Source organism: Rattus rattus, chromosome 4 (assembly GCF_011064425.1).
Source record: "Rattus rattus isolate New Zealand chromosome 4, Rrattus_CSIRO_v1, whole genome shotgun sequence".
NCBI classification, from domain to species: domain Eukaryota; kingdom Metazoa; phylum Chordata; class Mammalia; order Rodentia; family Muridae; genus Rattus; species Rattus rattus.
Window position 1 is genome coordinate 95,407,939 of NC_046157.1, and position 12,185 is coordinate 95,420,123.

General features: G+C 36.0%; 1 protein-coding gene across 1 annotated transcript in view; it reads left to right on the top strand.

Moving 5' to 3' along the window:
* Nucleotides 1-11,237, top strand: part of LOC116898093 (cysteine-rich secretory protein 1) — a 37,451-nt gene extending 26,214 nt beyond the window's left edge. Inside the window, exons 4-9 of the mRNA XM_032899479.1 lie at nt 808-924; nt 1,977-2,064; nt 4,257-4,402; nt 7,938-8,032; nt 9,173-9,261; nt 10,462-11,237. Coding sequence (XP_032755370.1) covers nt 808-924; nt 1,977-2,064; nt 4,257-4,402; nt 7,938-8,032; nt 9,173-9,261; nt 10,462-10,589 — 663 coding nt within the window. The 3' untranslated portion in view covers nt 10,590-11,237. The remainder of the gene's footprint in view (nt 1-807; nt 925-1,976; nt 2,065-4,256; nt 4,403-7,937; nt 8,033-9,172; nt 9,262-10,461) is intronic.
* The last annotated feature ends 948 nt before the right edge of the window (nt 11,238-12,185 follow it).

Genomic DNA, 12,185 nt, shown 5'->3' on the forward strand with positions numbered 1-12,185 from the left:
TTATCCCAGCAGTAGCATAAAATGTATCTGAGGGTCTGTCCACCTCTAGTTAAGTTATAACAACTTGCTCTATACTGTAAAAAAAAGAGAGGATTTGAAGTATCCTTCTATCAGCAAGGAATTTTATATCTCTGCCAATTCACAATATCACTCTCCCCATTTGTCCCACACAAACACAAAAATGTAAAATTTAGTATCAGCTTCTAAATTTTAAAGCCAGCAATCCTCAAGCATTTTTCAAGAACCCACTGCCTATAAATTGACATGGAGCTTATATTTGATAAAACTCTTCACAGTGATTACAAAATCCTATTGCATATAAAATTTTCTTAGTGTAATAGATAATTGAATGCACATATGCAGTGTTTGTAGACCTTTATTGTTTTATGAGCTTCCAAACTCCGTCAGAGTTTGACTATTTCAAAGGTTAATAATATATGTATTTCATGCCTTAACACTTCCTTGCTACAGCCTAATTGTATGCGATGACTTAAGTTTCCCTACCATGCATGACTATCATATGCTTTTCTTACATAAAAATTGACATTTGTAGCTGGAACAGAGTTTTCAAGTTTTTTTTTTTTACTTTTACTTTGACATGCCATGAATTCATTCTTTATTCTCAATATTTTGTTTAAAATGTTTCTAATAAAAGGTAATGGATGTTCCTAATGTTTAGTTTCAAGGTCAATGACTAATATTGTCTGAGCACTTTAATAATGATCTTCATTCACCTTAGCCACCATTCTCACCATTTTATGTAACCTTATCACACACTAATGTGACTTTCCTTTCATTTCCCTTTAGGATAGAGATCTTGAGAATTTGTCAACCACTAAACTGTCAGTCCAAGAAGAGATCATAAACAAGCACAACCAATTGAGACGAACGGTTTCTCCGTCTGGTAGCGACTTACTAAGAGTGGTGAGAGCTCACGTCAGGACAGTGCATTTGTAGAGCTGTGTTTGGAGCCTGCTGATTGCACATGGCTTCTCTTGTGTGGTTTAAAAGGGTCTGGCTCTATTTTAGCCTCTATTTAAGAAAAATATACTTACTGCTTTATGTTCACGAGTATCTGTGTATGTTTGTGTGTCTATATATTCTGACATATATTTAAGGTCAGAGTTCTTTCTCTCCTTCTATGTTTTCAGCCATGATACGATTAGAATAGAATTTATTAAATTCTCTTTATAACAGTGATTCATTGATGTTATGGAGCTGTACCGACTAAAGTTACAGAACTAAAAATAAATTTTTTGACCTAGTTTAGTGACAAGGCACTGTGTTATTGTCTTTCTCTCTCTTACTATAGGGTCAGGACATCTCTACTTTATGATTTTTCATCTAAACCGTCTTCTGTCTTGGATCCAGATCCAAAGTCTATATTTCTCTCTCTCTCTTTTTTTTTTCGGAGGTGAGGACCAAACCCAGGGCCTTGCGCTTGCTAGGCAAGCTCTCTACCACTAAATCCCCAACCCCCTATATTTCTTTTAAATTCATTCAATGTATAAAAATGAAACTAGCATTAATGAAGCAACTTTTTACAGGTATAAAACTAGTCTTAGTACTTCCCCATAGTTAGTGTGACTTGTAGCAGTTCTGTAAAATATTTATGGTTCTTGTTTTGATTTCAGGAAGTCATTAGACTATTAAATATTTTACAGTTTTTACTGGGACATCAGAGGGAGGCTGTGGGTGAGAGGGCATGGGTGGATGAGCAGGATCTGGAAGATGGGGAAGAAAAGCATGCAAAAATAATCTTATTATGAATGGCACAATGCAAGTTGATAATATATATGCTAACATACAATTTAGAGATATACTCGATTGTATATAAATTATGATGAAAGAAGTCAAATAGTGCCTACAGAAATCTTGCAAGGATCTAAGTCAGTCCTACCAGCCTGCCTGACAAGACAATGTGCCTTTGAGGTTTGCATTATTATACAGCCATCTTCTTTCCTTTTTCTCTTTAGGAATGGGACCACGATGCTTATGTGAACGCTCAGAAATGGGCAAACAGGTGCATTTACAATCACAGTCCTCTACAACACAGGACAACCAGTATGTACACTCAAATTCACTTACTTTTGAATGGATAGTAACACAGGAGGGTCCAGTTTCTGGTACTGTGCTAACAAAAAGTTTCAAAGGAAACACCTATTCTGATACTGACTTTTAAAAACTTTTTGAAGATCTCAGGACCAGGATGGCTCAGAAAGGCTCTGTCTTGTGCTTATTGGGTGTTTTATATTTTACACAAACTGTCTCCCACAATTCCAGCTTTGTGTCTTGTAACTAGATCACAAGTAAAACAAGGTAGGGAATCATCTCATTCTCTCCTTTAAAGATTAAAACCGTTGTCTGGATAAAACTAGTTACTAATTAAATTAATATGACAGGGATTTGAAATTAGAATCTCCTTTTAATTTTATCCTATTATTTTTATTTATATGCATATGTGTCTTGTGTATATATGCACATGTACAAGTACAGAAGAGTGCCTCGAGAGAGCAGAAGGCAGCACTGGATTTTTAGGAGCTGAAGGTAGAGCAGTTATAACCCATCCTATATGGATGCCACAAGTTGAATTACAGTCTGTTACAGTAGCAGGATCTGCTCTTATCTGGTGAGCTGTTTTTCCAGCCCTCTGAAATTAGAATTTCTAAATTACCATCATTTAAGCTAGCCTCTTATCTGGTTTTAGTTTGTTTTCTTCTTTTTGTTTTTATATTGTTTATTTTGAGTCTGGGGTTCTCTCTGTATTCCTGGATGTTCTGGAACAAACTCTGTAGACTAGGCTAGCCTTGAACTCATAGAGATCTGCCTGCCTCTGCTTCTAGATTTCTGGGATTAAAGGCATATACCACCATACTTGGCTCACGTACATTACCTTATGATGTGGCTTGTTTATTTGTACAACATATAATTTAGATTATAAAAATGTATTTAATCTGAGCAGTCAATTCTTCATTTTTCTCAAGAAATATCAAATATTCTCATTACCTTTCATTACTTCCTTTACTGTTTTTGGTTGAGTGTGATACAAGTCTCACTGTATCATCCAGGATGTCCTCAAACACATAATCTTCCAATGTCAGCTTCCTAAATGCTGGAATTGTGTGTGTGTGTGTGTGTGTGTGTGTGTGTGTTTAAGAGAGCAGTGTGTATGTGTCAAACTCTGTCTTCAATTTTGGTGACAGCCAATTATGTACACTCTCTGTGGCTGAAAATTATATTAAGTTAAAAATAAATTATAAGACAATCTTTACATCAGGAAATATAAATATTATGAGAAAATAAAGAAATGGACTATGAGATGGAATAGTTATTGAAACATTAGAAATGGTAATCTCTGGATGAATTTGAACATAATTTAATCATCCATTTTTAAGGTTGTACTTCTTAGCTATTAATATTTTAATAATATAATGGTTGCAAAGTTTAAATAAAATGCTTTAATATTCAGTTAAAGTATAAAATAATTTTGAATTTGCAGAGATTATGAAAGATACTAAACTATTATTGGGTGTTAAAAGTTGGTTTCCCCCCATTCTTGGAAGAATATTTAGCTCATGAAATTTCAATTTTCTAATTAAGGCATTACCTATGAACTTCAAAACTATTGTTCCTTCTGTTTTAATTGCTTTGTACTTGTAGTTTTTAAGTAATGAGTATAAAGAAGTCTTGCACAAAGCAATAATGCTAAATATGTAACATTTCACATAAAAATCTCTAGTTAGAAGAGGAGAAAAATTAAAAATCTTTTCTAAGAGTACAAATCAACATTTGTTACATATGACACACACACACACACACACACACACACACACACACACCAGAAATATACTCCTCCAAACATATTCACATAGGTATGAAGAATTTAATGTGTTAATGAGTCAATCCAAGTAGAGAAGCTACTGAAAAAAAAAAAAGACTTCCTTATCTATTCAGTTCATATGGTGTTCAGCCCACACATTGTATATCTGTGGCTACTGTTCAGATGAATGATCAAGTCTGAAGCATACCTCTTCTGAAATAACCAAAAGTAATATGAGCAATGTCTTTAAGAACAGGAATTCTGATTTGTATAGACTCCCTCTCTCTCTTCTCTCTCTCTCTCTCTCTCTCTCTCTCTCTCTCTCTCTCCTCTCCTCTCTCTCTCTCTCTCTCTCTCTCTCTCTCTGTGTGTGTGTGTGTGTGTGTGTGTGTGTGTTTTCCTGCTGACTTAATGAATGTTCTATTTTTTCCTACAGCATTAAAATGTGGTGAGAATTTGTTCATGGCAAATTACCCTGCATCGTGGTCTTCTGTAATCCAAGATTGGTATGATGAATCCCTTGATTTTGCCTTTGGTTTTGGCCCAAAAAGATCTGGTGTTAAAGTCGGACACTATACTCAGGTAAGACAACATATTTTCTCCGTGAGTGAGAGGCAAGAAAATGTTTTGAAGTACTTGACCAGGGCTGTACCTCAGCTTTGTTTGCCTCCTGAAGGAAAATGGGAACAGTCTTCCTGAAGTTTTCTCTCCAGACCCCTTGACAGCTGATTTGCAGACAAATCAGGTGACTGCTTTAGCAAGGATTATACAACTGTGCCTCAATCCTGGTTGCTGTCAAATAGGGCCTACCAAAGAAAGCTAAGAGAGAAAGTGTTATGGGGATCCTGAATGGCTGATTGGAGAGAAGATCCAGATATTATATAGGCAGATATCTTAGTCAAGGGTTTTGTTGTTGTTGGTGGTGGTTTTTTTGTTTGTTTTTTTTTCTTTTTTGCTCTGATAAAATATCATGAGAAAAAAACAAACAGGGGAGGAAAGGATTTATTTGGCTTATACTTTCACATTGCTGTTCATCACTTAATGAATTGAGGACAAGAATTCAGACCTGGCAACAGGAGCTGATACACATGCCATGGGGGGTGCTACTTACTTCTGTGCTTTCTATACCTTGCTTAGCCCACTTTCTTATAGAATTCAGGACCACCAACCCTGGGATGTCCCCACCTACAATAGTCTGGGCAGTCCCTCATTGATCAGTAACTATATGCCACATGTATTTCTCAGGAGGCTTTTCTCACCTGAAGATCCTTCTTGTCCAATGACCTGGTCAAGTTGCTACACAAAACTTACCAGTACCACTGTCCCTTGTTAAGTTGACACAAAAACACATAACTCACTTTTAAGCCACAAACTTTCTTTCCTTATTCGTTCCCTGAATCTTACATTAAAACATAAGTAACTTAAAAAGTCCCACAGTTTTTACAAATTCAAAAGCATTAAAATTTCAGTCTCTTTAAAATGTCCAATCTTGCTGACAATCAAAAATCTCTTCAAAATATTTAAAGTCTTTCAGTTGTGCATGGCAATAAAAATCAAAATTAAATAAAATACATGTTTCAAGAGGGAAGAAGCAGCACATGGTCATAATATGAACCATAAACCAACTACACCCAAAGGTATAAATAACTCAATGTCTAGTGTCTAGGATCCAGATATGATCTTGGGCTCCTCCAAATGGCTTGTGTCACCTCTTCCCTGGGGCACACACGGCTTGTCCTCAAGGCTTCAGCTAGCTCCAATTTATTGATTCTGCTGTCACTGGTGGTAGTTACATGGTACCTTCAAAATGCTGAGGTCTTCTGCTGGTACTAAGCCTCAAATTCATTTCATGATCTCTTCAGTCCTGGGCCTTCAACTGCCACTGTGACTGCACCTTCCTCAGTTGTCTCTCCTGACCGCTTACAATGGCAACCTTTAGTTATTCTCCATGACCCTTTCATGCCTTCAAACTAGTACCATTTGTGTGACTCTTTTACATTACCAACTACAGCTGCTAGTAAAAGCTACAACGTTGGCCATATCTGGAACACAGCTTCTCTGTGCACTCAGGAAACACTTCCCAGCAGGTTCACCTCAGTGATGCTAGTCTCTTCTTAATCACCACTATTCTCATCTCCAGATAACCAATATCAGTGGATGCTGAAACACAAAGGCTTACGTTAGTAGTTGTGGTATCTTGTTAATGACTGCTGATTTTTCAGTTCCAGCTAACGACAACCACAGTATCTTAAAGCAAAATAGAAGATGGCCCTAACAGAATCTTTAATCTTCCATTTGAAATTTAACACACCAGGCCTCCCTCTTCTGTACTGTTCAACATTCCAAGCTCCAAAATCTTCCCACAGATCTCTTAATATACAATGGATCTTCTAGCTCAAAGTTTCAAAGTCCTTCTACAGTTCTTTCAAAAACATGGTCAAGGATGTTACAGCAATACCCAACTATGATGGTACCAAAATTTGCAATAATCAGGGTTCTATAGAATCATGTAACTTGTGGACAAATTCTCTCTCTCTCTCTCTCTCTCTCTCTCTCTCTCTCTCTCTCTCTCTCTCTTGCCCATTTTATGAGATATTAAAACGACATGCTTAAAGGACACCTACCTCTTCTAAATTTACAACCTGCATTTGTGTGGTTGTATGAGTGTGTAGAAATAGTTATATCTTGGTGACATTATTATGACCTGATTATTTTTCATGCATTTGTAGTTGTGTAAGGGACAGTCTTATCTTATTAGGCATTATTGTCACCTAGTTATTTTCATTTGGACATGGAATATGATTTTTGTCAAAATAACGAGGGGTGGATTATGATGGATATTCTTGGTTGCCAACTTGACTATATCTGAAATGAACTACAGCCCAAAATGGACAAAGACCTCTTGTCTTGAACTGGGGGCCAGAAGACAATGTCTTTCATCAGGAGCTTGAAGCTGGAAGACACAAGCTTTTGATGCAGATCTTGAGGTGGGATGACAGACACTTTTGATCTGTTTCAACACATACCTTTAATGCAGATATCGAGGCACATCTTTAATCTGGGACATACCTTCTGCTGGAGACCTATATAAGACAAAGGAAGAAGGAAGAGTTCATTCATTCCTCACCTGATTGTACTTCCTTGTCCAGCACATCTACTGAAGCCTACTTCTTTAGGATTCTGGCTTATACAGAAGGCCAGCTGAACTATGCAGCCTTGTAGAACTGAGCAACTACTAGATTTTTGGACTTTCCATTTACAGATGGTTATTGTTTTGTTAGTTGAATTGCAGCCTGTAAGGCATTCCAATGCAAATGAACATTCATTTCATAATATAGCAGGAAGCAACTCCAACTCCTTGATCCGATCAAATTCTGCAGGCTAAGATACTTGAGCTTAAACCTGGTTTCAGGAAGGAACCAGGAAATTCAAAGTCACCTCTCCACATACAAGCACTCACCACTTACGACTTTCAGGAAATAGACATAATTACTGGTTTGACCAGTAGGATTTGCAAGTCGGTCATGATCCCTGTCCACATGGGAAGGAAGAAGCTCATGGCCATGAACTAGAGTCCAACTGAAAACCTCTTTTGTGATTCTGGGAAAAATTCATGGTCACTTTGATGGCTGACTAAAAATTGACCTGACATCCACCAGGTTAAGCTCTTGTAGTTTAATGTCACATGCCTGGAAGGTTGGAAACAGAGAAATTGTACATCTCACCAGGGTCCTCCAGGTATCCATGGACTCTCTGATGTCTTTCGTTATGACCTGAAGATCACTGGCCTCAGCACAGCGTTCTGCGTTCTCATCATCTTGGAAACTGTCAAAAATGGATTTAAAGAACACCAGAGTCTCTGAGATTGGCTTGAAGCAGTTGTTAGCCTCCCTAATCTCCCGAGGTGTTTCCTGTAAGCTTTGCTGAAGTAGCTGACTAAGATCAGGCTCTGAAGGCTCTTTTAACATTTGTAATCTGATTGATACATAATTTAAGTATGTCTAGAAGGCATATAGAAACGAAGTAAACAAAAGGTGTTTAATTTTACATTTATAATTTTTTCTTCACATTATTTTCCTCTCTGACACATGCTTCATATTCATCTCTGGGTGTATAGGTTGTTTGGAATTCAACTTTCCTGGTTGCATGTGGAGTTGCTGAATGCCCTGACCAACCATTGAAATACTTTTATGTTTGTCACTATTGTCCTGGGTAAGTACGCACATTAGAGTTCATTTTGACCAAGATCAAATGCAGTTTACCATTTTTAATTATGGTCGTGTAAAAACAGATTAAAGATATATATTATACAAGGAAAGTGAAATACAAACTTTTAAATATACAAAGAAAGAAGCTACTGGAATCTATCCAGCTGTCTAGTCAAATAAGCAGCATCTGAAACCTAGGAGATTCAGATATTTAATGAAAAGAAACAAGTGACAGCTCGTGCAAAACTTTGTCTTTTCTATTTTTAGATTGCTCATAGACTCTATATGCTGTGTTCTACATATAAAGAAACAGTTCTGCTGTAAACCCTTGGACTGTGTGCGTGAACACATGCGTGCGCTCGCGCACACACACACACTCACACCCACCTGCCATCCCCCATACATATGCCACCTTTGGTAGCATGAAGAATCTGACTTCTTTGTATTTTCACATGAAAATCAGTGAAGTGATAATTTTACTTAGGCACAGTCCAGCCACTATCAGAGTATTGCTACCTTCAGATTACATATTTTTTTAATAAAACTTAATAATTACTAACATCATTTTTATAAGAATAAAATCTCATACCTTCCTGGTACCTTCAGACAAGACCAAATCTTCATAAGCATAGGATTTTTCACAACTAAGTTCTTGATATTCAACCTGTCATCTTGGTGACGTGTTCTATATTACAGGATTTATGGCTTTTTTCTGTACCTACCTAACTTATAAAAGTAGCTTTTACATATAACCGGTACCCTATATTGCACTGCCTTACAAATTTTCCAGGTTTATCAACAAAAGGAGAGAGTGTTTCAACATTATAATGTCTGTAGAAATTTAGACTCTTATTTTTCATATTTCAGCTAAATGAATGGATTACTTATCTCCTTATATCTTCTTCATCTATATCTGAATACTCTTAGGAAATTTTGGTTTTTTGTTATGGTATAGCTACAGCTTTTAACAACAGTACAAAAATATATATAATAATATACATATATACATATGAATTATTCATATATGGCTATATCTCTAAATCTATCTATCTATCAATCTATAATAATTTTGTGATATATGAAAGCATTAGTGTGTAAAAAGAATAATTAAAATCATCTGATGATTTTGTATATCAAATTTCAGTGGCAATTACGTAGGAAGACTATACTCACCTTACACAGAAGGAGAACCTTGTGACGGTTGTCCTGGTCATTGTGAAGATGGGCTGTGCAGTAAGTTTATTAACATACTAATAAAATAGCATAACATTACAATCTGCTTTAAGTTTTAATAGCATTACCTTACCTGCAAGAGACAAAAATGTACTTAACACCATTTACATTTTTTCCATGTATTCATTTATTTCCTTTACATCCCAATCGCAGGCCCCCTCCTCCTCCCTCACATAGTCCCTTCCCACCCCTCTCCTTCACCTCTGAGAAGGGGGAGGTGACCACCTGGGTAGCAGCCCACCATGGCACCTTAAGTCACTAAATCACAGCAGGACTAGGCACATCATCTCCCACTGAGAACAGACAAGGCAGTCTAATTAGGGAAGCTGAATCAACAGAAAACAGAATAAGGGCAAGATACCACCAGGTGTTGTGGAACCTGTATGAAGACCAAGCTGTGTATCCGGTACATACAGTAACATTATTTTTTAAACTACAGATTTTCTTTTGTTTAGGACATGTGTACTTTTGACATTGAAAAACATAATATTGTAGGTGGTTTAAAGAAACATTAAAAATCAGCGCACACTTTTAACTGTATTGGAATTATTGCTGTTGGAGTCTACAAAAGTATTTCTGAGGATGTAATTTAATAAAATTTAAAGTGAAGTTTCTTATCCTCAAGGTTAATAAGATCCTAAGGTTGGCATTTTAAAAGAGAAAGCAATATGAATTTAAGGAGTTAAAATAATAGAACATGATTCAGCCCAATGAAAGAAGACAGATATTAAATTTTCAAAGTACTTGCATAATTATCACCATTTTAGTCAGGTTATTCCTAATGCTTATTTTTTTATATATGAATATTTGGTTGTATTTATGGGCATGTATTTATGTGTACCACATTTGTGCTTGTTTACCCTGGAGGCCAGAAACAGGCATTGGAACTGAAGTCGCAGTTGGTCATAAGCCCCCATATGGATGGTGCAAACAAAACCCAGGTTCTCCATAAGAATATCAAAGCCTCCTAACCCATAAGCCATATTTATAGCAGCTAGATAGCCCAGTTCTTCATAGAGTCACTCGATTTTTCTCTTAAGTTTTTTTCGAGTTAAGAAATCAATTTCACAAAGCTGCAGTTTAAAAGGTATCCATTCATTTGCTCAATTTCTGTGTCCTAATTCATATAAGTTTTATCTTGTTACTGTTAACACAGGAAAATAATAATGAAGTAAGGGATGTTTTTATTCTCTATTTCAGCCAATAGTTGTGGATATGAAGATAATTATTCTAACTGTGGCGATCTGAAGAAGATGGTGAGCTGTGACGATCCACTTCTTAAAGAAGGTTGCGGAGCTTCATGCTTCTGTGAAGACAAAATTCATTAAATTTCCAGTCCACATAATCAGGACCATGTAGAAAAGGAAAATACCCTCTACTTAGTCTTATCATGTCCCACCAAAAATATGTAGGTTTAGTACACTGAAATAATTCCAAATGGTAAAGATTCTGGTTCTTCTCCTATTTCTCTCTATTTTGCATAAGTCATTTACCCCAAAATATTTTAAAATAACAAAATCAATACCACCTTTGGAACTGGCCATATGAAATCTGTGACACATTTATGGAATCAAATCTAGCCCATGATTATATATTATTTGTCTGTATGACTTAAGTCACTAAATCTCTGGCTTGAAAATATGAATCATGTTCCCAGAGCACAATGAAGTAAGAGAACAGATAGCATATAGTCCCTCGGCATTGGCCAATCACCTTTTTTTTAGTTCTACCTCCATTTTTAGCTAATTATCTCTGGAGAAACATTCACATTAATTGTCTTCTATTTCTTCTCACCATTCATTATTCTTCACATTCATCAGAATTAGTGGTTTAAATTCTAAACTACCATTTATGTTTTTGTTGTTGGGTCTTTTAAGAATGATATTAAAATGTAACTTAATAAACAGAATTTGCTTGTTCAGGGGTAATGACCTTGGTTGCTTCAGAAAAAAAATAAATCTTAATCTTAGCATATTAATCATTCCCTAGTATTTGTTCAAACTGGTTATTTGGGGTTTGTTTACTCCAATACGATATTTTAATATCTATGATATATTTTATTTAATTTTTATTTACATTAATGTTGTCAGCATTCAGAAGAGTTCATTTTAATCAATGTATTCATCAATTAATAATCAATAGTGGACCTGTTTGGCAAGTACTCCTGACCTTACCATGCCATGCTATATCCAATGTACAGACCTATCCTAGCTCACACATCTTTTGTGTAGTCTGGTGAGTCCTGTGGAGCTTAGCTCACTCATAAAATCTCCAAATTCAGACTCAGCTATCCTAGTTGCACATCCTGTGTCCTGGGCTAACTCTGAAGCACCCTAGAATATAACATAAGAAATAAAACTAATGAAAGTAATCAGAATTCCCTAGTCACAATGCAAAAACAAAATATGTGTTGCTGAAGTACCATTACCCTATCCTCACTACCAGTCATACAGAAATATTTCCCAAAAAGAATTTATGCGAAAAAAATCAAGGAATTTGAGAATTTTTAGGAAGACATGAACAAAAGTCTCAAAACCAAGCAAGCAAGCAAGTAAGCAAGCAAGCAAGCAAGGAAAACCATGAATATACTGACAACTGAAATTATGAAAATAATTCAGGATTTAAAAACTCTGTTCGGTAATAGAAAGAAACTCCATCTGAATTTATAATGGGGCTAAGAAACTAACAAAAACTCGGGGAGGGCGTGGTTAGAATGGATTAAGCAGGTGATAGAATATCAGGACTTAAAGAAAAAAAACTGAAGAATTAGGTCAGTCATGCAAAGAATATGAAAAATTAAACACACACACGCCTAGGAAAGAAGCAGGCAAAAAAAAATTGTGTACTATGTAAACACCAAATCTTGTACTTATAGGCATAGAAAAAGATGAAAATTCCTGTGTCAATGCCGTAGATTATCATCT